Here is a 27,324-nt window from a genome sequence, read left to right on the forward strand (position 1 = left end):
TCTTCAAATAGCCACCCTTTGCCTTGATGACAGCTTTGAACACCCTTAGCATTCTCTCAACCAGCTTCACCTGGAATGCTTTTCCAACAGCCTTGAAGGGGTTCCCACATATGCTGAGCACTTGTTGGCTGCTTTTCCTTCACTCTGCGGTCCAACTCATCCCAAACATCTCAATTGGGTTGAGGTCGGGTGATTGTGGAGGCCAGGTCATCTGATGCAGCACTCCATCTCACTCCTTCTTGGTCAAATAGCCCTTACACAGCCTGGAGGTGTGTTGGGTCATTGTCCTGTTGAAAAACAAATGATAGTCCCACTAAGCGCAAACCAGATGGGATGGCGTATCGCTGCAGAAAGCTGTGGTAGCTATGCTGGTTAAGTGTGCCTTGAATTCTAAATAAATCATAGACAGTGTCACTAGCAAAGCACCATCACACCTCCTCCTCCATGCTTCATGGTGGGAACCACACATGCGGAGATCATCCGTTCACCTACTCTGCGTCTCACAAAGACACAGCGGTTGGAACCAAAAATCTCATCAGACCAAAGGACAGATTTCCACCGGTCTAATGTCCATTGCTCGTGTTTTTTGGCCCAAGCAAGTCTCTTGTTCTTATTGGTGTCCTTGAGTAGTGGTTTCTTTGCAGCAATTCGACCATGAAGGCCTGATTCACGCAGTCTCCTCTGAACAGTTGATGTTGAGATGTCTGTTACTTGAACTTTGTGAAGCATTGATTTGGGCTGCAATTTCTGAGGTTGGTAACTCTAACGAACTTATCCTCTGCAGCAGAGGTAACTCTGGGTCTTCCTTTCCTGTGGCGGTCCTCATGAGAGCCAGTTTCATCACAGCGCTTGATGGTTTTTGCGAATGCACTTGAAGAAACTTTCAAAGTTCTTAATTTTCCAGATTCACTGACCTTCATGTCTTAAAGTAATGATGGACTGTCATTTCTCTTTGCTTATTTGAGCTGTTCTTGCCATAATATGGACTTGGTCTTTTACCAAATAGGGCTATCTTCTGTATATCCCCCCTACTTTGTCACAACTAAACGCATTAAGAAGGAAAGAAATTCCACAAATTAACTTTTAAGGCACACCTGTTAATTGCAATGCATTCCATGTGACTACCTCATGAAGCTGGTTGAGAGAATGCCAATAGTGTGCAAAGCTGTCATCAACGCAAACGGTGACTACTTTGAAGAATCTCAAATATAAAATATGTTTTGATTTGTTTAACACTTTTTTGGTTATTACACGATTCCATATGTGTTATTTCATAGTTTTGATGTCTTCTCTATTACTCTACAATGTAGAAAATTGTAAAAATAAAGAAAAACCCTCGAATGAGTAGGTGTGTCCAAACATTTGACTGGTACTAAACGTGTGTCTGTTTTGTCTTGTATTTCATTGTTGACAGCCAGTAGGACACCATGTTTGTATTGGAGAAGGCAATGCATTTAAGTAGCGACAAATATAAGTTCATCATGTTGTGAAATGGGAAGTTATTTTCTGTTTGTGTATGTATTTGTTGTCTTAAGGGGGAAGGTGTTACAGGCTTTGGTTTTTCCATTTATATTTCTAGGTTGGACGTTAGCACGTTGGGCGCACTGATTGGTGTCACCTCGTTTGTCAGTATATTTATTTTATTTAACCTTTATTTAACTAGGCAAGTCAGTTAAGAACAAATTCTTATTTACAATGACTGCCTCCTACACCGGCCAAACCCGGACGACGCTGGGCCAATTGTGCGCTGCCCTATGGGACCCAATCACGGCTGGTAGTGATACAGCCTGGAATCGAACCAGGGGGTCTGTAGTGACGCCTCAAGCACAGACTGCTGCGCCACTCGGGAGTAATCTCGTTAGTGGGAAGGTTTTTCCCCTGTGCTGGCCCAGGTGCTATTTAAGTGTGGCTGGCCCAGTGCTCCAGTTGTCTAGGGAGATGTGGAGGGTTAACATCTGTAGTTGTTTCTCCGTATTTGATTTCTAGACAAACAATACTTTCTGATCATCCCTGTTTTCGGTTTGCTCCACTTTTTGGTTGCTTCCTGTCTTTGTTTGGTGTTGGTTTTTCTTTTGTTTGCCTCCTCTTGGTCAAATTTAGTGGGCGCTCCTAGTGGGTGTCTTTTATAGTGCAGTCAAAGTATTCAGACCCCTTCACTTTTTCGACATTTTTAACAAAATTAAAGCCTTTTTTTTTTTTTTTTTTTTTTTTTTTTTTATCCTCATCAATCTGCACATTGCAAATTTATAAAACATAAACATATACCTTATTTACATAAGTATTCAGACCCTTTGCTATGAGACTCAAAATTGAACTCAGGTGCATCTTGTTTCCATTGATCATCCTTGAGATGTTTCTATAACTTGATTGGAGTCCACCTGTGGCAAATTCAATTGATTGGACATAATTTGGGGAGGCACACACCTGTCTATATAATGCCCCACAGTTGCCAGTGCACGTCAGAGCAAAAACCAAGCCATGAGGTCGAAGGAATTGTCCGTAAAGCTCAGAGACAGCATTGTGTCGAGGCACAGATCTGGGGAAGGTACCAAAAAATGTCTGCAGCATTGAAGGTCCCCAAGAACACCTTGGCCTATGTCATTATTAAATAGAATAAGTATGGAACCACCAAGACTCTTCCTAGAGCTGTCCGCCAGGAACAAACTGAGCAATTGGGGGAGAAGGGCCTTGGTCAGGGAGGTGACCAAGAACCCGATGGTCACTCTGACAGAGCTCCAGAATTCCTTTGTGGAGGTGGGAGAACCTTCCAGAAGGACAATCATCTCTGCAGCACTCCACCAAGCAGTTCTTTATGGTAGAGTGGCCAGATGGAAGCCACTCCTCAGTAAAAGGCACATGACAGCCCGCTTGGAGTTTGCCAAAAGGCACCTAAAGGACTCTGACCATGAGAAACAAGATTCTCTGGTCTGATGAAACTAAGATTGAACTCTTTGGTGTGAATGCAAAGCGTCACGTCTGGCTGAAACCTGCCACCATCCCTACGGTGAAGCATGGTGGTGGCAGCATTGTGCTGTGGGGATGCTTTTCAGCGGCAGGGACTGGGAGACTAGACAGGATCGAGGGAAAGTTGAACAGAGCAAAGTACAGAGAGATCCTTGATGAAAACCTGCTCCAGAGCGCTCAGGACCTCAGACTGGGGTGAAGGTTCACCTTCCAACAGGACAACGACCCTAAGCATACAGCCAAGACAACGCAGGAGTGGCTTCGTGACAAGTCTCTGAATTTCCTTGATTGGCCGAGCCAAAGACCTGAAAATAGCTGTGCAGCGACGCTCCCCATCCAACCTGACAGAACTTGAGAGGATCTGCAGAGAAGAATTTGAGAAACTCCCCAAATACAGGTGTGCCAAGCTTATAGCGTCATACTCGAGGCTGTAATCGCTGCCGAAGGTGCTTCAACAAAGTACTGAGTGAAGGGTCTGAATACTTCTGTAAATGTAATATTTGAGTTTTTTTATTTTTAATACATTTGCAAACATTTCTAAAAACCTGTTTTTGCTTTGTCATTATGGGGTATTGTGTGTAGATTGATCGGTCTCTTTTGGAAATTGTGTTTTCCCGCTAATGAAACATTTGTGCTTATAGCCTACTGCCGTGTGCGCATTGCTGCGCTTATAATGTGTAGAAATAGGCTAATAGTTTATTAACATTTTAAGCTAAACGTTCTAATCTGTTGCATCAGCTTCATTGCGTAATATTTTTTGGGGGATGCTAGTGGTTGTAATAATTTGGGATCTATCACATCCCACAACTGTCCCAGACTATATTTGGAATATTTGTTACTTGCACAGAATAGAATAGGTCAAGTTTTGTACTATGGGGGATAGTAGATTGACATAGGCTAGTGATTTTGCTGTTCGTTAGGCCTGCTCATCTTGTTGGCTGGCGAAACGTAAATGTGGACAGTTCTTCCAATATCTTCAATATGAGCCTTGGTATTGGTTAAGGATGTGCACAGTTGCGTCCCCGATGTGTCTGTCTTCACTTGTAGCCTGTGAGAAAGACCCGATCACGTGACTGAGAGCCATGTGAGTGAGATGTGCTTCGGAGCACGCAGGGAGAAGGGAATTATAATTATTACATTCAGCCCAATGGCACAACTGCCACTGGCTGCAAAAGGCATGGATTTCTTTATGTGGCATTACGGCCACACAAAGGGGATACCACCGGGAAATTCAAGGCTTTATCAAGTGCTTGTCAAATTGTGAATGAGAGACTACTGACGTGTGTACAGCCTGCACAAAAAACTAATCAGAGCTCATGCCTTTCATGCAACTTTTTTCAAATCATTAGTCTCATGCAGCCATAGAATGTATAAAAAATTTAAACATATAGCCCAATGTTTGTATCACAACTAAAGTTACATAAATAATTCAAAATTAAGCATATAGGAGTACCTGTTTCTTTAACCACTAAACACAGAATAGCCGCATGTGCACACTCCCTCAAATCATTTGGAGAAAATATCCTTTCTATTTTATTAAGCTATGTTCAATTGTATTCTTCATACTATAAAATAATGCCACGGAATTCTAAGCAAATCTTGTCTGCTAAATGAACTATTGTAGACCACAGCCATATGGCATAGCCAGATCAGGACCTAACATAAGGACAACTCCCGAGTATGCTACTCTGTTCTTCTGAAATAGACTACATTTTCTTCATATGTTTTTAGACCTGTCTAAATTAAATAATGGATTTATTGTGAAGGTGTAGGCTATATTACATGGATTTATTATACTATTATATAAAATGTAGATTTTATAAGGGTCTGCATCAGTTGCTTGTAGGCTATGTGTGGAAGCCAGGTGATGGTCAATTACCGTGAGACCGGCAGTTATTTGCTTGACAATCACCAGCTGACAAAATGTTGTGAGCTGCCTGTTGCACCCTCTACAACCACTGTGATTATTATTTGACCCTGCTGCTTATCTATGAACATTTGAACAACTTGAAGAACAATCTGGCCTTCATGGCCATGTACTCTTATAATCTCCACCCGTCACAGCCAGAAGAGAACTGGCCACCCCTCAGAGCCTGGTTCCTCTCTAGGTTTCTTCCTAGGTTCCTGTCTTCCTAGGGTGTTTTTCCTAGCCACCGTGCTTCTACATCTGCATTGCTTGCTGTTTGGGGTTTTAGGCTGGGTTTCTGTATAGCACTTTGTGACATCTGCTGATGTAAAAAGGGCTTCATAAATACGTTGTATTTGACGCTCCGGTACCACTTGCTGTGTGGAAGCAGAGAGAACAGTCTGTGGATGGAGTTTTTAACAATTGTCCGGGCATTTCTTTTATATTCACACTGAATGACCCTAAAGCTTTCTCAGTGTCAGGTTTGGGGTCAATTCAGTTTTTGTTCAAGGAAGTGAATTTCAATTGACTTCCTGAATCGAAATGAATTTTGACCCCATCCTGCTCAGTGCAGTAGGTTAATGGCCGTTGGTCTGTTTCTCTGACATGAAATAACGGCAGCTGTTTGGTTTCTTGGTCAGATCCCCCTGAGAAGCCTGTGAACCTATCCTGCATGGCTGTCCAGTCTGGCCAAAAGATATCCTCCAACGTGACGTGCACATGGCAGCCTGGGACAAGAGACGAGAGGCTGGAAACCACTTATACCTTGTTTGGCAGTCTAATGTGAGTGTCATACATAAGGTTAGATACATGGTGGATACCAACATTAGTTTTCAATAGCTCTCAATATCAGTGAATGGAAAACCTGGCTCCAGTTCTGAGAACCCCTAAATATCAAGGTTCTTAGATAGTGTATGTGATTAGTAAATTACTGATTTCTGATCGTTTAACAATGTAGATCATTATTGTGTTTTTTCTTCTGCAGTGTCTCAAATAAGAGCAGCAAAGCTCACAGAAGCAGTGGATACATCGACTTCGGCACCTTTCCAAGCTTCATGGAACTTGCTATATGGGTAGAAGTGGAAAACAAGTTAGGGAAGGTTCGATCTGACATTCTGGATATTTATGCTGCTGATTTGGGTAGGTGGAGTGAAATGGATCTTCTGATTGCCTTTGAAGTTACAATGATTATCACCCCCCCCCCCCAATATAGTTTAATGGTGTGTCCTGTTTTGCAGTGAAAACGAATCCCCCATCAGACGTCAATATTATTTCAGAGAATAACTTTTCCAGGACTCTCTTAGTGAGTTGGAAGCACCCTATCCATGTAGCCTATGTCACACTGAAATACAACATCAGGTTCTGCACTGTGGGCTCTGGAGACTGGACTGAGGTAAATAGCCACAATCGCAATACACGTTAAAAGGATATTCTTTAGACCTCAGAAGTAGACTAATGTTGATATAAGTCCAAGGCCTATGCCATTTGTTGTGTAACCTCAATCTAAAAATGAAAGCAGAAGCATCATATAATTTGCTGGTTAAGGGATATAGTTCGATCTACACAACCGATTGCATGGGCTTGACATTAGAGTTATTGTAAGGTCTTTAAAATCTGGCAAACTTTAGAGTGAAATCTCTCTTTAATGTTAAAAGCAATCTATCCTATCCTTATTATCATAGGTGTTATCAACAGTGAATCAAACATTCTACTCTTACTCTTGGTGTTTCAAATGAACTGTAATATGGTACATTTTGTTGCCCTGTCATTATATCCATTTAATTGACTCTCTTTTAGGTACCCCCAAATGACACTGAAAGCTACAAAGAGTCTTTCCGTCTTCAGTACCTCAAGCCAGACACAGAGTATGTAGTGCAGGTGCGATGCATGCATCATATGGGCTACGGCTACTGGAGTGACTGGAGCGCTAACACTACCGCCAGGACCCTAGAGGACAGTGAGTAGCCATGACAACACACATATCATACTATTATGTTTCATTTAACATTGTGGCCAGCCATATTAAGCTGTAGAACTCCTATGTGAAGTCAGTGTATGAGTGATTTAGTTCAACAATAGTAAGTGTGATCCAGGTAGGTAGTCTATGGACTGCTCAGTTTGTCATATCTCAGATTGATGAGTTGTATCGATTTCGGCTCTCTTCTTTGCCCAGAGCCTACAAGTAAGCCGGACCTATGGAGAGTCATCATTCCCAGCCAAGTCAAAAGTGAGCGGAGAGTGCAAGTGATGTGTAAGGTAATGAAGGCCATACTGACAGAGTGCCACAGTGATGTCGTCATAATACCCATAAAACCTAGCGGTCAAACACTGAAATGGTTCCAATAGTTTTTTCACCATAGTTTTTTTCCCGTAGGGGATTTTTCAAATACTTCAAAGAAGGTCTGTGTTTCGTGTTGTCTTACGTTTTGATAACCATGTAAATCTCTCTCGGACAAGGTGACTTACAGGCTTTGATTTTGGTTTCGAGATTGGTTCTGTTTATGTGTTGATGTACACTGATTGGAATCATCCTTGTTGGGCAGGATGTGTTGCACTGGTCGCCTCGTTAGTCAGTTGTTAGTTTATATTTAAAGTGCAACTGCCCCTAAAAAAAACAAATCCCTTTGAAAACGGCCTATGTGGCATCGATATGAGTCAAACATTTATTGTAATGTCAAAATTGACTACAAAGTGTAAATAGGATCATTTATCATAACGTCAGTTTCGTCTAAAACAGAGTTTGAAACCCGAGTGCGTCACAATGAGTAAATGAAGGTTGGGTTTGGAATACAATTGTCAACAATTCATGCCCCTTTTTGTCAAGCTCCACGTACAAATCGCTCCTCCGCCCACTTCGCTTCCCTTCATTGAATGGGGCTCCGTTGTTTCATCACCCCCAACGTGTTCAAAGGATCACGGCTGTTTTGAGACTCAAAGCCCTATACGAATTGACCATGGCTCCGGTTCGACAATGCATGCTTCCAGCAGGATGCACAGCCAACTACGGTTTGCATGCTCTGCCAAAGTACCCTACCATGCGGAATAGGTGGTTGGATTTCATTGGTCCCCAATGATGGTGAGTATACCGGTAGCTAGACCATAGACTGCTGGTTTTGTATCTGGTTATGTATATTTTGATATTCATTATCATCGCTAGCATAGCTGACATTGGCTAGCTAGCTAGCTACCTACCTAGTGTTAGCGTTTCAATACAACTCGGATTTGGCTTGGAAACACGATAACATTTTCAAAAGAAGGCAAATAATTAGTAGGAAAACCATTTGTCATGATTGTGATGTTGCCAGATTTGACTTTATATGCAGTATAACTTTAGCCAGCTGAGATTGAGCGGACCGCTGTATTTTAGCTAGCTAACATTAGCATTGCTAGCTATTTTGACAAACTTTGCTAGTAACAGTAATGGTAACATTTCCATCTCTCTAAAGTAATTTTGATGACATAATATGACAGAGTTGTTTCCTACTAATTATTTGCCTACTTTAGCAATGTCATCATATTTCCATTCCACTAGAAGTTAGTGTAATTTAGACTGAATGGTCACATTAGCCTCTGAGGTGCAACCCATGTCAAGGGCACAAATACATTTTTGATGCAGCTGTGGTGGTACTAGCTAACTCATGTCTGACTACAACAGTGTACTAACTAGTAGCAACAAACCCAAACCAACCCAGGGCCATAGCAAAACATGTCAGTTGTTTCCATAGTGTAACTGCGTCACTGGCCTGAATCTATTCCAATCTGGAGCCAGCCAGTCAGTCTACATCTGTAAAGCATAGAATTAGCTAGTGACCCGAGTTACTGCCCTATTGACACAGCCTGCTTCATCAACAACGATGGGTTGTGTGTGTTATGTGAAAAGTTGTATTCAAAAATATCCGTCTTGATAAACTATTAGGCTAATTCCCCAGCCAAGCAGATACAACTAGTATCTAGTATTTTGGTTGTGAAGTGCATTAGCAAAAAGCTTTGTCCTTTCTTTAGAACAAAATGCAATTGACCACTTGGCTAATATATCACCCTGTCACCACCACCTCATAAGATTGTCTGCTGCAGTTGTTCGAGAGATGTCCAGTTTGCAGCCGAACATGCGGCATAGAGAATACCAGCAAGGGGCCCTCATCAGCATCATCAAAATCAAATGTTATTTGTCACATGCGCCGAAATACAATAGGTGTAGACCTTACCGTGAAATGCTTACTTACAAGCCCTCGCTGTGCGCATTCCTATGAATGGAACAGTCATCGACATGTTGGCAAGTATCCGGCCAGCACCCTTCACCTGTCAGCGGCAACAGCTTTCACAGGCTCATCATTTGTACAAATAGAGAAGGTAACCCACTTCATTACTTTGATAACCCAATTGTGAAACATAATTTATGTAAACTGACATTTGTTGCTTATTTTCTACTTCTTAGATGCATATAATGTGCAGGGCATAACCTAGCCTGGTGGAACCAGCCTGATCGCTGTGTTCATCATTCTATTTCACTTCACATTTTATGAAATCTGAAGGGAAATAGAAAGGTGAACGCAGCGTTCAGGTTGGTTCCACCAGGCTTATCATAATCACCATTGATAATGTGATCAGTGCTCTGTGTATTAATATGTGTGTGACTGACCAGTATCTTTGAAGGGCCAGGAGCTGATCTATGCTGCAATGGGGCTCTGGCAAAGACCTCATCACTTGCCTGCTCACCAACGGTTGTCGATGGGGAGAACAGAGTTTGGTAGGTTTAGTCTGACCTGTTCAAACTTCAACAAAGTATCTGTTTGTCAGATATCACATATTCTGACTACCATTGGTAATAGAACAGTGACTATATGTGTGTTTAAAGATACCTGTATGGAGCCAGCACTTGAGAGACTTTCAAGATGATGTGATGGAGTCCAGACGGGCTTGATGCTGATGTCTGAAATGGAGAGACCTTGCACTCAGCAATAAAATTATACAAGACTCATTGATTACTTTTTTATTGTCTTTTGTTATTATTGAATCGAATGGTACTATCAATGGACCTGTGTATTCTTCAAACATATCAGGGAACTCCTTTCTTAGGCTATATGGTGTCCCGTACACCATACAGGAAGGTTTGACGACTGACATGTTTGCCAAGGTAGCCCTAGGACCACCAGACAACATGCTGATGGGTACAGTATCCGTACTGGCTATGAATGACAATTGGATGAAAGACAAGTGTAATATTTGTACATTGTTATATTAGCAGAACACTGCTTCTACAGTATTATGTGAAGAATGGTTTATTCTACGTGGAACTGCTACACTTGAAAGTTATCAAAACGCTTTGTTTAGAATAGATACATAAGTTCAGCAATTGGATTATGTTACTCTGTAGGCTACTCTGTATGAGTAGGGCCATCCTCCTGCATCTCACATCTGCCTGTAGTTATTGAAATCTGCCAGCTGGACCCATGAGGCGAACTGTCATACCCAGGATGGAGTGTCATCCTTCCTGCCACCTGACTGCACATGTCCATAAGCTGTAATACATTACATAGATGGAAGGGACTTCATCCTCCACTGAAGAGTAGAAGACAACCTTACCCAGAGAGTTAGACAGCCACATCCTTAGATTTGGGCAAATAGACCATATAAATTCCATTCTGGTTAGACAGCTGAAGTTGTACTCTAGACACAACTGATTTTGATTAGTTAGGTAAATTGTAGGCATACTGTCTTTATAAGAACAATATATTTACAGCAGAAACTGTTTTGTATTTGTAACATGAACACGTCCATCAATTTGATGTATCTACACTCAGCTAGGCGATGTTTGTGCAATGTCCACATGTAGCCCACACCTGTAGGGATATTAGTTCTGGGATTTGTATCCCGGGAAAGATCTAACAGCGGACATAAGGACAGATGAGACGAGACAACTAGCCAGTTATAGAATATTGTGTTGTAGGACAGCTGAGCTGATTTAATCTAGCAGTAGTTGATATCGTTTCCATGATAACATGTATTTACATTTTGGTATTTTATTAGGGTCCCCATTAGCTGTTGCAAAAGTAGCAGCTACTCTTCCTGGGGTCCACACAAAACATGAAACATGGCATAATACAGAACATTAATAGACAACAGCTCAAGGACAGAACTAAAAAACTACAAAGGCACACATAGCCTATCTAGGTCAAATAGGGGCGAGGCGTTGTGTCGTGAGGTGTTGCTTTATCTGTTTTTTGAAACCAGGTTTGCTGTTCAGTTGAGCAATATGAAATGGAACGGAGTTCCAGGCAATAATGGCTCTATATAATACTCTACGCTTTCTTGAATTTGTTCTAGATTTGGGGACTGTGAAAAGACCCCTGGTGGGGTAAGCGTGTGTGTCAGAGCTGTGTGTAAGTTGACTATGCAAATAATTTGGGATTTTCAACAGATTCATATTTCTTATAAAAAGAAGTGATGCAGTCAGTCTCTTCTCAACTCTTAACCAAGAGGGACTGGCATGCATAGTATTTATATCAGCCCTCTGATTTCAATGAAGAGCAAGACGTGTCGCTCTGTTCTGGGCCAGCTGCAGCTTAACTAGGTATTTCCTTGCAGCACTCCTCCACACGACTGGACAATGATCAAGATAAGACAAAACTAGAGCCTGCAGAACTTGCTTTTTGGAGTGTGGTGTGAAAAAAGCAGAGCTTCTCTTTATTACGGACAGACCTCTCCCCATCTTTACAACCATTGAATCTATATGTTTTGACCATGACAGTTTACACTCTAAGGTAACCCCAAGTAATTTAGTCTCCTTAACTTGTTCAACAGCTACACCATTCATTACCAGATTCAGTAAAGGTCTAGAACTTAGGGAATGATTTGTACCAAATACAATGCTCTTAGTTTTAGAGATGTTCAGGACCAGTTTATTACTGGCCACCCATTCCAAAACAGACTGCAAGTCTTTGTTAAGTGTTTCAGTGACTTCATTAGCTGTGGTTGCTGATGCGTATACGGTTGAATCATCAGTATACATGGACACATGCTTTGTTTAATGCCAGTGGCAGGTCATTGGTAAAAATAGAAAAGAGTAGAGGGCCTAGAGAGATGCCATGCAGTAGACCACACTTTTCATGTTTGACATTAGAGAAGCTTCCATTAAAGAAAACCCTTTGAGTTCTATTAGATAGCTCTGAATCCACGATATGAGGTTGAAAAGCCATATCACACGTTTTTTTCAACAACAGGTTATGGTCAATAATATCAAAGGCTGCACTGAAATCTAACAGTACAGCTCCCACAATCTTCTTGTCAATTTCTTTAAACCAATCATCAGTCATTTTTGTCAGTGCAGTACATGTTGAGTGCCCTTCTCTATAAGCATGCTACAAGTCTGTTGTTAATTTGTTTACAGAGAAATAGCACAATTTTATGTACACAATTCTTTCCAACAGTTTGCTAAGAGCTGGCAGCAAGCTGATAGGTCTGCTGTTAGAACCAGTAAAGGCCGCTTTACCACTCTTGGGTAGCGGAATGACTTTGGCTTCCCTCCAGGCCTGAGGACAGAGACTTTCATCTAGGCTTAGATTAAATATATGACAGAAAGGAGTGGCTATAGAGTCTGCTACCATCCTCAGTAGCTTTTCATCTAAGTTGTCAATGCCAGGAGGTTTGTCATTATTGATCGATAACAATAATTTGTCCACCTCTCCCATACTAACTTTACAAAATTCTAACTTGCAATGCTTTTCTTTCATTATTTGTTTTTTCATGAATGAATATGATGGCTCACTGTTCGTTGTTGGCATTTCCTGCCTAAGTTTGCCCACTTCGCCAGACGTATTAACCACTCCTTTTGCCCCATGTGTTTCAACCATACAGTTTTCCAATTCCTCATCAATCCATGGAGCCTTAACAGTTTCTTAACAGTTGCATGTTTATCAATAATTGGAAGAAGCAATTTCATAAATTCATCAAGTGCAGCGTCTGGATGCTCCTTATTAATCACATCAGACCAACAAATCTTTTGTATGATCTCTTATACACTATTTTAGGCCCAGCTTTTGGAACTTTTTCTTTCCTGGAAATAGCCACTGCATCCAATGGGTACGGAGACAGCTTTAGAACAAAGTTCTACAGTATTAGTAAAAATGTGATCGATACATGTGGATAATCTTGTTCCTGTAGTGTTTGTAAACACCCTGGTAGGTTGATTAATAACCTGAACCAGATTACAGGCACTGGTTACAGTGAGAAGCTTCCTCTTGAGCGGACAGCTTGATGAAAACCAGTCAGTATTCAGATTCCCAAGAAAGTAGATCTCTCTGTTTACATCACATACACTATCATGCATTTCACACATATTATTTAGATATTGACTGTTCGCACTTGGTGGCCTATAGCAACATCCCAAAAGAAAAGGCTTTAGATGTGCCAAGTGAACCTGTAACCACAACACTTCAATAACACTTGACATAAGATATTCTCTAAGCATTATAGGGATATGGCTCTGAATATATACAGCATCACCTCCCCCATAAGCATTTCTGTCTCTTCTATAGATGTTATATCCTTGTATTGCTACTGCTGTATCATCAAATCAATTATCTAAGTGAGTCTCAGAAATGGCTAATATATAAATGTTACCTGATGTTAGCAAGTTATTGATTTCATGAACCTTATTTCTAAGGCTACATACAGTGGGGAGAACATGTATTTGATACACTGCTGATTTTGCAGGTTTTCCTACTTACAAAGCATGTAGAGGTCTGTAATTGTTATCATAGGTACACTTCAACTGTGAGAGACGGAATCTAAAACGAAAATCACATTGTATGATTTTTAAGTAATTAATTTGCATTTCATTGCATGACATAAGTATTTGATACATCAGAAAAGCAGAACTTAATATTTGGTACAGGAACTTTTGTTTGCAATTACAGAGATCATACTTTTCCTGTAGGTCTTGACCAGGTTTGCACACACTGCAGAAGGGATTTTGGCCCACTCCTCCATACAGACCTTCTCCAGATCCTTCAGGTTTCGGGGCTGTCGCTGGGTAATAAGGACTTTCAGCTCCCTCCAAAGATTTTCTATTGGGTTCAGGGCTGGAGACTGGCTAGGCCACTCCAGGACCTTGATGCTTCTTACGGAGCCACTCCTTAGTTGCCCTGGCTGGGTGTTTCGGGTCGTTGTCATGCTGGAAGACCCAGCCACGACCCATCTTCAATGCTCTTACTGAGGGAAGAAGGTTGTTGGCCAAGATCTCGCGATACATGGCCCCATCCATCCTCCCCTCAATACGGTGCAGTCGTCCTGTCCCCTTTTGCAGAAAAGCATCCCCAAAGAATGATGTTTCCACCTCCATGCTTCACGGTTGGGATGGTGTTCTTGGGGTTGTACTCATCCTTCTTCTTCCTCCAAACACGGCGAGTGGAGTTTAGACCAAAAAGTTCTATTTTTGTCTCATCAGACCACATGACCTTCTCCCATTCCTCCTCTGCATCATCCAGATGGTCATTGGCAAACTTCAGACGGGCCTGGACATGCGCTGGCTTGAGCAGGGGGACCTTGCGTGCGCTGCAGGATTTTAATCCATGACGGCGTAGTGTGTTACTAATGGTTTTCTTTGAGACTGTGGTCCCAGCTCTCTTCAGGTCATTGACCAGGTCCTGCCGTGTAGTTCTGGGCTGATCCCTCACCTTCCTCATGATCATTGATGCCCCACGAGGTGAGATCTTGCATGGAGCCCCAGACCGAGGGTGATTGACCGTCATCTTGAACTTCTTCCATTTTCTAATAATTGCGCCAACAGTTGTTGCCTTCTCACCAAGCTGCTTGCCTATTGTCCTGTAGCCCATCCCAGCCTTTATCCCTTATGTCCTTACACAGCTCTCTGGTCTTGGCCATTGTGGAGAGGTTGGAGTCTGTTTGATTGAGTGTGTGGACAGGTGTCTTTTATACAGGTAACGAGTTCAAACAGGTGCAGTTAATACAGGTAATGAGTGGAGAACAGGAGGGCTTCTTAAAGAAAAACTAACAGGTCTGTGAGAGCCGGAATTCTTACTGGTTGGTAGGTGATCAAATACTTATGTCATGCAATAAAATGCAAATTAATTACTTAAAAATCATACAATGTGATTTTCTGGATTTTTGTTTTAGATTCCGTCTCTCACAGTTGAAGTGTACCTATGATAAAAATTACAGACCTATACATGCTTTGTAAGTAGGAAAACCTGCAAAATCGGCAGTGTATCAAATATTTGTTCTCCCCACTGTATATTAATATGGGCTATTTTCAACCCTTTCCTTTGTAGCTTATCAGAGATGGACATAATATGGAAAAGAGCAAACAAAGCAAGAGAAAAAAATATACATTCAGCAGTTAAATGACGTGACGAAACATTAAAACTAAGTTGCAAGCTACTTTCGCAGCAAAACGTTGTAGAACGAGTGTCTTATGAAACACATTCTAGACACTGGCTCTTGCTATCTTGCCATAACTAATTTGACAGAGAAATATTAGCTAGATAGGATGGCCAGCTGCAGCTATCACCAAGCTATGCTAGCTAGCTGCTGTCATCTTGGCTAAACACAAGGTCAGCACAGGCTTTAGCCTACACAAGGAACTTAATTAGCTGACCATCTTGAGATGGTGAGTCAGTCAGGAGGGGAGAAGTCCTCAACTTAATGTCATTCTCTCCATAGCAAAGCTATCTTTGCTTACCTTGCTGTACTCACTACGGCACTTGTTTGTTGTGATTGAATGCAGGGCCTGATTACCAAACGGGCACGTGCCCCGGGGCCCCCATCCTGGAGGTCGGGGGGACCCTCAGATAGCATATAATAGCAAAATGTGTAGAATTGCAGGAAATTAGCTTTAAAACTGCTAAATCTTCTTTCAGCCTCATGACAAAATGTGTAAAATAGTAGAAAATTAGCTTTAAAACTGCAAAATGTTCCCGCAGCCTCATGGCAAAATGTGAACATAAGTTGAGATGAGCTATAAAACAGCAAAAACAAATCTCTACCCTATGGCACATTTTTTATTATTGCAAGAAATTAGCTTTTAAACTGCAACATTTTCTCTTAGTTAGCTGGCAACGTAGATGATATTAGTAACATACCCTTATTTTACCAGATCCTCTTCTCCTTCAGCCAGTAGATGTCTAATATTTAATCACTCACAAATTCTGCCAACTATATGAACAAGGTGAAATCCACTTCAATTCATGGTGTCAGAATGTACTGCTGTATTAAAACAATTCAGAAGTAACTTGTTGACATGTTCTGTTGCAGATTCAAAGCCAGAAACTCAATGCAGTATGTAGCCATAACCATGAATAAGCGTATTTATTTGACAAGAATGCACCTAGTCACCCATCAATCACGTCAAACACATTAACTCCAACAATTGCATTGTTTTAAAGTCAAAAAATAAAAATCAAAAAGTAAATAATGCATACTTATGCCTTTTATACATAACATATAAACACCTGACTTGAAGTGAAGATTAAATTATTTATTCATCAATGCCACAAACCTGGGACATTGAAGAGCAACCATAATTACTATGTGAGAGCGCAAAGATTCTTCTGCTTTTCCAGTATAGAAATTGGACCAGCACAAATGACACAATGTAAAACAGCATATTGTGATTTTTGGTGGGTGAGTTACAAATGAGTGATTCCTCACAAAATCCAGACAAAAAAGGACTGTGATTTTCACTAAATATAATCCATAGAAGAATAGTCCTTTTAGAGGAAGGATTGTTGACATATACTGAACAAAAATATAGACGCAACATGCAACAATTTCAAAGATTCTACTGAGTTACAGTTCATATAAGGAAATTGGTCAATTGAAATACATTTGTTACGCCTGGGAATACAGATATGCATATGTTGGTCACAGATACATTTTTTTAAAATAATTTTTTTAGTAGCGGTGTGGATCAGAAAACCAGTCAATATTTGGTATGACCACCATTTGCCTCATGCAGCGTGACACTTCTTCTTCGTATGTAGTTGATAAGGCTGTTGTGGCCTGTGGAATGTTGTGCCACTCCTCTTCAATGGCTGTGCAAAGTTGCTGGATATTGGCACTCTGTTCACAACGTTGACATCAGCAAACCACTTGCCCACTCGGCGCCATACACGTGGTCTGCGGTTGTGTCTTTCTCTAAAACGACATTGGAGGCGGCTCATGGTAGAGAAATTAACATTCAGTTATCTGGCAACAGCTCTGGTGGACATTCCTGCAGTCAGCATGCCAATTGCACTCTCTCTCAACTTGAGACATCTGTGGCATTGTGTTGTGATAAAACTGCACATTTTAGAGTGGCCTTTTATTGTCCCCAGCACAAGGTGCACCTGTGTAATGATCATGCTGTTTTAATCACCTTCTTGATATGCCACACCTGTCAGGTGGATGGATTGTCTTGACAAAGGAGATATGCTCACGTGCTTTGTGCACAAAGAGAGACATTTATTTCTCTCTTTGAGAGAAATAAGAGAGAAATAAGCTTTTTGAGCATAGGGAACATTTCTGGGATCTTTTATTTCAGCTCATGAAACAATGGACCAACATTTTACATGTTGCTTTTTATATTTTTGTTCAGTGTATATTTTACATTTGTATCTAAAAGCGTAATTGAGAAATAATGTATTAAAGTTGGCATATTTATGACATTTTGGCCTTACCCAGGCCTCCTTTAAGACTCCATAGTGTTTCATCTGTAGGTGCTGCAAAGCAAACATTGGTGTCATATGAAGCTTTACCGATTGCTCTGTAATATGAGTAGTATTATGGTTTCAACAACTTTTTTTGTACATTCATTTATTAATATAAACATTAATATTGAATATTATTAGTAAAACTAGCAGAGATCCCACTCTGGAACTTTGATATGCCCGTTAAGTATATTATGTTCAACAATATATTGAAAAAATTGCCAAATCAAAAATGGCATTGCATATACAGTGCCTTGCAAAAGTATTCATCCCCCTTGGCATTTTTTAAAATATTTTGTTGCATTAGAACCTGTAATTTAAATGGATTTTTATTTGGATTTCATGTAATGAACATACACAAAATAGTCCAAATTGGTGAAGTGAAATGAAAAAAATAAATTGTTTCAAACTATTCTAAAAAATAAATAACAGAAAAGTGGTGGGTGCAAATGTATTCACCCCCTTTGCTATGAAGCCCCTTAATAAGATCTGGTGCAACCAATTACCTTCAGAAGTCACATAATTAGTTAAATAAAGTCCACCTGTGTGCAATATAAGTGTCACATGATCTCAGTATATACACACCGTTTCTGAAAGGCCCCAGAGTCTGCAACACCACTAAGCAAGGGGCACCGCCAAGTAAGCGGCGCCATGAAGACCAAGGAGCTCTCCAAACAGGTCACAGACAAAGTTGTGGAGAAGTACAGATCAGGGTTGGGTTATAAAAAAATATCAGAAACTTTGAACATCCCACGGAGCACCATTAAATCCATTATTAAAAAATAAAACGAATATGGCACCACAACAAAACTGCCAAGAGAGGCCCGCCCACCAAAACTCACGGACCAGGCAAGGAGGGCATTAATCAGAGAGGCAACAAAGAGACCAAAGATAACCCTGAAGGACCTGCAAAGCTCCACAGTGGAGATTGGAGTATCTGTCCATAGGATCACTTTAAGCCGTACACTCCACAGAGCTGGGCTTTACGGGAGAGTGGCCAGAAGAAAGCCATTGCTTAAAAAAAATAATAAGCAAACACATTTGGTGTTCGCCAAAAGGCATGTGGGAGACTCCCCAAACATATGGAAGAAGATACTCTGGTCATATGAGACTAAAATTGAGCTTTTTGGCCATCAAGGAAAACGCTATGTCTGGCGCAAACCCAACACCTTTCATCACCCCGAGAACACCATCCCCACAGTGAAGCATGGCTGTGGGGATGTTTTTCATTGGCAGGGACTGGGAAACTGGTCAGAATTGAAAGAATGATGGATGGCGCTAAATACAGGGAAATTCTTGAGGGAAACCTGTTTCAGTCTTCCAGAGATTTGAGACTGGGACGGAGGTTCACCTTCCAGCAGGACAATGACCCTAAGTATACTGCTAAAGTAACACTTGAGTGGTTTAAGGGGAAACATTTAAATGTCTTGGAATGGCCTAGTGAAAGCCCAGACCTCAATCCAATTGAGAATCTGTGGTATGACTTAAAGATTGCTGTAGACCAGCGGAACCCATCCATCTTGAAGGAGCTGGAGCAGTTTTGCCCTGAAGAATGGGCAAAAATCCCAGTGGCTAGATGTGCCAAGCTTATAGAGACATACCCCAAGAGACTTGCAGGTTTAATTGCTGCAAAAGGTGGCTCTACAAAGTATTGACTTTGGGAGGGTAAATAGTTATGCATGCTCAAGTTTTCTGTTTTTTTTGTTGTCTTATTTCTTGTTTGTTTCAGAAGAAAAAATATTTTGCATCTTCAAAGTGGTAGGCATGTTGTGTAAATCAAATGATACAAACCCCCCCCCCCCCCCAAAAAAAATTCCATTTTAATTCCAGGTTGTAAGGCAACAAAATAGGAAAAATGCCAAGGGGGGTGAATACTATCGCAAGCCACTGTACAGGCGAATATATTCTTAAAAGTCATGTCCAAGAGATTTACCAGGGTAAGCCTACATGAAATACCTTATTTGAAGTGGTTCTAAAATCCCCTGTGAAAAATGTATGGTGAAAAAATTATTGGAACCATTTCTGTGTTTGACTGCTAGGTTTTATGGGTATTATTATTACTCACACTGTGGTACTCTATACTTCTGATTTATTATCAGCTCTCTGGCTTGAATAATAACAGGTGAGTGATTGTTGCCTTCTTCTTTTCCCTACTACAGGATCCAGTGGAGTCCAATGGAAGGATACAGGGCTACAGCATCAAGATCCAAGATGGAAACTGGGAGACGGTGGTGGTCAATGGCTCTGACCTGGATTCTAGGTCGCAGGAGAGGAAAATTATCCCCCTTTACCAGATTCCCTGGTCTGACAAGAGAAGAGGCCTCATTGAATTGAAGGCCTGGAATTCTGTTGGCGAGTCTCCCGAAGCGTCTTTGGTCATCCCCAAATTGACACAAGGTATGTTGACCTTGTCAGCTATGCACTGTGATGTTACACTCTCATACTTCCTTCTCAAAATGTTACCAATGATAATGAACAATGTTGGGTAATAATATACTGAACAAAAATATAAACGCAACATGCAACAATTTCAAAGATTACAGTTAAAGTTCATATAAGGAAATCAGTCAGTTGAAATACATTTGTTAGGCCCTATGCTATGTATTGCACATGACTGGGAAAACAGATATGCATCTGTTTGTCACAGATACCTAAAAAAAAAGGTATGGGCTTGGATCAAAAAACCAGTCAGTATCTGGTGTGACCACCATTTGCCTCATGCAGCGCAATGATTTGATCAGGCTGTTGATTGTAGACTGTGGATGTTGCTGGATATTGGCGGGAACTGTCAATCTAGAGCATCCCAAACATGCTCAATGGGTGACATGTCTGTTGAGTATGCAGGACATGGAAGAATTGGGACATTTCTAGCTTCCAGGAATTGTGTACAGATCCTTGCGACATGGGGCCGTGCATTATCATGCTGAAAAATTGATCAAAGGGCTGGATCTGGCCCGTGGGCCGCCAGTTAAGTAGCCCTGCCGTACACACACCATTCACATGCTTGCCAACCAGATGTAATGAAGAGTTCAATGTCCTAGGCGCAACCGAGCAAACACCACCTCTTCCTTCCTAACCTGACCTTTGAATCTTGGTCCACTGACATTTCTTTGGAGGGCATATAATTGCTGGCCCTTGGGCTCACTGTCCCACCTCTTCTGCCACACATCTATCATAATGGCTCTAATCTTAAATCTATCATAATGGCTCTAATCTTAAATTTGGCCTCACCTACCTCTCCCGGTCGTACTGTCTGAACTAATTTGACTGTATATAAGGTTTCTCCAAATGTATGCATATTTAAATCATTATATAGTTCATAAACTAGTTATGTAATTGTAAGACCTTTTTACAGTTGGTCTAGTGCCTGTAGCTTAAACTGGTAAGGAGCTGTACCATTTTTAAAAGCAACCACTTTAGGCTGCCATTGACAGCCATGTTGTTGTATGCCATTTCAAATAGTTATAGTGCACAGTAATGTTTGGTGGCAGGATATGTCAGATCTTCCGGGAAAAAACCCTGGAAATAAAAATAAAAAAACGACGTTTTAAGTTAAATATTAGCTTTTGTCTGAAGCCGAAAAATAAGAAAAAAGCTAAATTGACCTATGCAATAAAAAGGCTTTTCAGCATTAGCAGCTTGAACTCTGCTAGACTACTGTAGTTTTATTGATCTACTGTACTTCAACAACAGATGTACTCACATTGGATAGGTTGATTTAGGATTCAAACCTTCTCTCAAACAGCCTAATACGTACTCTAAGAGTAGGTTTACCCCATTAATGTACTTGGTAATGTAAACTTGTTTTTTCGTGTAAGACATCACATTCCACTCATTTAAACATTATGGGGAGGTTTTCCCGGACACAGATTAAGTCTAGTCCTGGACTAAAAAGCATGATCAATGGAAAATCTACAGCCAAAATTATTTCTAGTCCAGGACTAGGTGAAACCTGTGTCCGCAAAACCGCTTTTTAACCCTACATTTGACCAGCCTAATACATAAGCCTACTCAGATGGGAAATGGACAAGGTAGTTGACAGTTTTTGAACATATTTTGAAGCTATACATGGTTTATGTTCCTGTTATAAACAATGGAGTAATGCAACCTTATATTTTGGGTTATGATAGGGTAAGACAGTTACGCTATGATAAAATTAAAAGCAGATATTGAATATCCCTTTGAGCATGGTCAAGTTATTAATTACATGTTGGATGGTGTATCAATACACACAGTCACTACAAAGATGCAGGTGTCCTTCCTAACTTGGTTGCCGGAGAGGAAGGGAACCGCTCAGGGATTTCACCATGAGGCCAATGCTGACTTTAAAACAGAGTATAACGGCTGTGATAGGAGAAAACTGAGGATGGATCAACAACATTGTAGTAACTCCACAATACTAGCCTAAATGACAGTAAGAATAAGTAAAATAAGGAAGCTTGTACAGAATAAAGGTGTTCCAAAACATGCATCATGTTTGCAATAAGGCACTTAAATGTGGCAAAGAAGTGAACTTCATGTCCTGAATACAAAGCGTTATGTTTGGGGCAAACACAACACATCACTGTGTATCACTCTTCATATTTTCAAGCATGGTGGTGGCTGCATCATGTTATGTGTATGCTTGTCATCGGCAAGGACTAGGGAGTTTTTTGGGGATAAAGAGAAACGGAATAGAGCTAAGCACAGGCAAAATCCTAGAGAAAAACCTGTTTGTCTGCTTTCCAACAGACACTGGAAGACAAATTCACCATTCAGCAGGACAATAACCTAATACACAAGGCCAAATATACACTGGAGTTGCTTACCAAGACTTTGATTTGAGATTTTATTGGATTCCCAAGACGACACTGAATGTTCCTCTGTGGCCTAGTTACAGTTATTGTCTTGAAAATCTATGGCAAGACTTGAAAATGGCTGTCTAGCAATGATCAACAACCAACTTGACAGAGCTTGAAGAATTAAAAAAAAATATATATTTATCGCAAATATTGTACAATCCAGGTCTGCAAAGTTCTTGGAGACTTACCCAGAAAGACTCACAGCTGTAATCGCTGCCAAAGGTGATTCTAACATGTATTGACTCGGGTGTGAATACATGTAAAGGAGATATTTCTGTATTTCATTTTCAATACATTTACAAACATTTATAGAAACATGTTTTCACTTTGTCATTATGGGGTATTGTGTGTAGATGGGTGAGAATTTTATCCATTTTGAATTCAGGCTGTAACACAACAAAATGTGGAATAAGTCAAGGGGTGTGAACTTTCTGAAGGCACCGTATTAGATCATTCAGTTGCAGTGTAGAATGTTAATCTGATTTCAGTACTTCAGTGTTGCCATTTTCATAACAAGCAAATGTAATATACTCAACAACTGAAATATTTTATTAAAGTAATGTGAATAACTGAAGGTTAATAAGTGATAAGCAGTCATGGGCAGTCACTATCATCATGGGACTTTTATTAATTGTTTTATTCTATGTTACAGCATTCAGCCCACATAATTCATAGTGCATTCAATGTTGAAAAAAATTATTGAAATCGAAAATCGTGATACTCTTTTAAATAATAGAACCGAAACCAAACCGACCTCAAAAAGCACTAATCACTCAGCACTAGTACAGTAATTATCTAGTAGTAAGATAAGCAGAAACTGCTTCTCCAATAGAAATCCCCCACCACGCTTGTAGGCGACGTCATGGTGACATTAGCTAGCTATTCTCATTTGCAGAAACAAGTCAAGTTTAACGGTCATGTCATGTGCAGGCCGTCAAATCAAAGGCACTCCTTCGATATATAAAATAGTTTTTAATTAAAATATGTCTGCTTCGCAAGCATTCCCGGAAGTCTTGCAATGTTGCGCCTCTGGGTTTAGAAACAGTGATATTATATTTATCTTGTGCCATCTAGCTAGCTCGGTTTAGCTCGGTTCATACGGTTGAAGTCGGAAGTTTACATACACTTAGGTTGGAGTCATTAAAACTCATTTTTCAACCACTCCACAAATTTCTTGTTAACAAACTATAGTTTTGGCAAGTCGTTTAGGACATTTACTTTGTGCATGCACAAGTAATTTTTCCAACAATTGTTTACAGACAGATTATTTCACTTATAATTCACTGTATCACAATTCCAGTGGGTCAGAAGTTTACATACACTAAGTTGACTGTGCCTTTTAAACCGCTGGAAAATTCCAGAAAATGATGTCATGGCTTTAGAAGCTTCTGATAGGCTTCTTTTCAATTGGAGGTGTAGCTGTGGATGTATTTCAAGGCCTACCTTCAAACTCAGTGCCTCTTTGCTTGACATCATGGGAAAATCAAAAGAAATCATCCAAGACCTCAGGAAAACATTTTTAGACCTCCACAAGTCTGGTCCATCCTTGGGAGCAATTTCCAAACGCCTGAAGGTACTACGTTCATCTGTACAAACAATAGTACGCAAGTATAAACACCATGGGACCACGCAGCCGTCATACCGCTCAGGAAGGATAAGCATTCTGTCTCCTAGAAATGAGCGTACTTTGATGCGAAAAGTGCAAATCAATCCCAGAACAACAGCAAAGGACCTTGTGAAGATGCTGGAGGAAACGGGTACAAAAGTATCTATATCCACAGTAAAACGAGTCCTATAAAGACATAACCTGAAAGGCCGCTCAGCAAGGAAGAAGCCACTGCTCCAAAACTGCCATAAAAAAAACAGACTATGGTTTGCAACTTTACATGGGGACAAAGATCTTACTTTTTTGAGAAATGTCCTCTGGTCTGATGAAACAAAAATATAACTGTTTGGCCATAATGACCATCGTTATGTTTGGAGGAAAAAGGGGGTGGCTTGCAAGCCGAAGAACACCATTCCAACCATGAAGCACGGGGGTGGCAGCATCATGCTGTGGGGGTGCTTTGCTGCAGGAGGGACTGGTGCACTTCACAAAATAGATGGCATCATGAGGAAGGAAAATTATGTGGATATATTGAAACAACATCTTCTTCCTTTGCAGTCAGGAAGTTAAAGCTTGGTCGCAAATGGGTCTTCCAAATGGACAATGACCCCAAGCATACTTCCAAAGTTGTGGCAAAATGGCTTAAGGACAACGATGTCAAGGTATTGGAGTGGCCATCACAAAGCCCTGACCTCAATCCTATAGAACATTTGTGGGCAGAAAAGGCGTGTGTGAGAAAGGAGGCCTACAAACCTGACTCAGTTTCACCAGCTCTGTCAGGAGGAATGTGCCAAAATTCACCCAACTTGTTGTGGGAAGCTTGTGGAAGGCTACCCGAAATGTTTGACCCAAGTTGAACAATTTAAAGGCAATGCTACCAAATACTAATTGAGTGTATGTAAACTTCTGACCCACTGGTAATGTGATGAAATAAATAAAAGCTGAAATAAATCATTCTCTACTATTATTCTGACATTTCACATTCACATTCTCCCGAGTGGCGCAGTGGTCTAAGGCACTGCATCGCAGTGCTAGCTGTGCCACTAGAGATCCTGGTTCGAATCCAGGCTCTGTCGTAGCCGGCCGCGACCGGGAGACCCATGGGGCGGCGCACAATTGGCCCAGCGTCGTCCAGGGTAGGGGAGGGAATGGCCGGCAGGGGATGTAGCTCAGTTGGTAGAGCATGGCGTTTGCAACACCAGGGTTGTGGGTTCGATAAAATAATGTATGTGCTAACTGTAAGTCGCTCTGGATAAGAGCGTCTGCTAAATGACTAAAATGTAAATGTAAAAATGTAAAAATAAAGTGGTGATCCTAACTGACCTAAGACAGGGAATTTTTACTAGGATTAAATGTCAGGAATTGTGAAAAGCTGAGTTTAAATGTATTTGGCTAAGGTGTATGTCAACTTCTGACTTCAACTGTATATTTACACGAATGTCGGTCAAGAGAGACTACAGTAAATGGTTCACTGATGTCATGTGTTCTGCATATTTCTGTTCTTAAAGCGTTGTACTTTGGCTTTCAGATGCTCAATCATGGTGTCATGTTGTATTTGTGTGTGCTGTGTATTTCAGAGCCCCCTTCGGTGGAGTCGCTCAGCTGGTTTACCAAGGAGGGGAGGCTCTGGGTGAAGTGGCAGCCCCCCAATGTGACAGCCACAGGGGAGCCCTACAGGTCCGTGGTGACGGAGTACGTCCTGGAGTGGGTGTCGGTCGGCGACGGCGCTATGGACTGGCAGAGAGAACATAGGCACACCAGGATGGCAGCCATTAAAGGTAAGAATGAGACACAGGTGCAATGTTTTTACTGAGAATTGTCTTGTAGTTTGGCTACAAACCCCTTGGTTGTCTTTCTGCTGGTTTTGATGTCTATTATATTGACTAGGGATGAGTTTGATTAAAATAACAATGTAAGTGACACCCATCAACTGATTTAATTCTGGAAAAACTTGTGTGAAACTCATCCCAAATGTTGACTGTATTGGTAAACGGGTCACAGGGATCAAATAAATCCAAACGTTATTGTATGAAAAAAAAAAATGTATGCACTCACTAAATGTAAGTCGCTCTGGATAAGAGCGTCTGCTAAATGACAAAAATGTAAATGTACTGTCTTATGTCTAATTTTCCCAATCAAGGTAACCTTCAGAAGTTCAATCGCTACGATATATCTGTGTATCCCATGTACTCTGGGTGGACTGGGAAGCCATTGACCATAGCAGCCTTTCTGGAACAAGGAGGTAAGAAATAGTACTAGTCACTAAACAACTGGACAGTATACACAGTATTTTCTGTGTAATATACCTACAGTGGGGAAAAAAAGTATTTAGTCAGCCACCAATTGTGCAAGTTCTCCCACTTAAAAAGATGAGAGAGGCCTGTAATTTTCATCATAAGTACACGTCAACTATGACAGACAAATTGAGATTGTTTTTCTCCAGAAAATCACATTGTAGGATTTTTAATGAATTTATTTGCAAATTATGTTGGAAAATATGTATTTGGTCACCTACAAACAAGCAAGATTTCTGGCTCTCACAGACCTGTAACTTCTTCTTTAAGAGGCTCCTCTGTCCTCCACTCGTTACCTGTATTAATGGCACCTGTTTGAACTTGTTATCAGTATAAAAGACACCTGTCCACAACCTCAAACAGTCACACTCCAAACTCCACTATGGCCAAGACCAAAGAGCTGTCAAAGGACACCAGAAACAAAATTGTAGACCTGCACCAGGCTGGGAAGACTGGATCTGCAATAGGTAAGCAGCTTGGTTTGAAGAAATCAACTGTGGGAGCAATTATTAGGAAATGGAAGACATACAAGACCACTGATAATCTCCCTCGATCTGGGGCTCCACGCAAGATCTCACCCCGTGGGGTCAAAATGATCACAAGAACGGTGAGCAAAAATCCCAGAACCACACAGGGGGACCTAGTGAAAGACCTGCAGAGAGCTGGGACCAAAGTAACAAAGCCTACCATCAGTAACACACTACGCCGCCAGGGAATCAAATTCTGCAGTGCCAGACGTGTCCCCCTACTTAAGCCAGTACATGTCCAGAAGTTTGCTAGAGTGCATTTGGATGATCCAGAAGAGGATTGGGAGAATGTCATATGGTCAGATGAAACCAAAATATAACTTTTTGGTAAAAACTCAACTCGTCGTGTTTGGAAGACAAAGAATGCTGAGTTGCATCCAAAGAACACCATACCTACTGTGAAGCATGGGGGTGGAAACATCATGCTTTGGGGCTGTTTTTCTGCGAAGGGACCAGGATGACTGATCCGTGTAAAGGAAAGA

At 41.0% G+C, this 27,324-nt stretch overlaps 1 protein-coding gene across 1 annotated transcript in view; it reads left to right on the forward strand.

Annotated features, from left to right (window-relative positions):
* LOC311099747 (interleukin-6 receptor subunit beta-like) overlaps positions 1-27,324 on the forward strand; it is a 61,171-nt gene that overhangs the window by 17,765 nt on the left and 16,082 nt on the right. Inside the window, exons 4-11 of the mRNA XM_084140487.1 lie at positions 5,512-5,653; positions 5,856-6,010; positions 6,109-6,263; positions 6,668-6,827; positions 7,044-7,126; positions 19,734-19,971; positions 25,599-25,799; positions 26,162-26,263. Of these exons, the coding sequence (XP_083996613.1) occupies positions 5,512-5,653; positions 5,856-6,010; positions 6,109-6,263; positions 6,668-6,827; positions 7,044-7,126; positions 19,734-19,971; positions 25,599-25,799; positions 26,162-26,263 (1,236 nt within the window). The remainder of the gene's footprint in view (positions 1-5,511; positions 5,654-5,855; positions 6,011-6,108; positions 6,264-6,667; positions 6,828-7,043; positions 7,127-19,733; positions 19,972-25,598; positions 25,800-26,161; positions 26,264-27,324) is intronic.

Source organism: Coregonus lavaretus (genome assembly GCF_964263955.1).
Source record: "Coregonus lavaretus genome assembly, chromosome: 24".
In the NCBI taxonomy this organism is placed as follows: Eukaryota; Metazoa; Chordata; class Actinopteri; order Salmoniformes; family Salmonidae; genus Coregonus; species Coregonus lavaretus.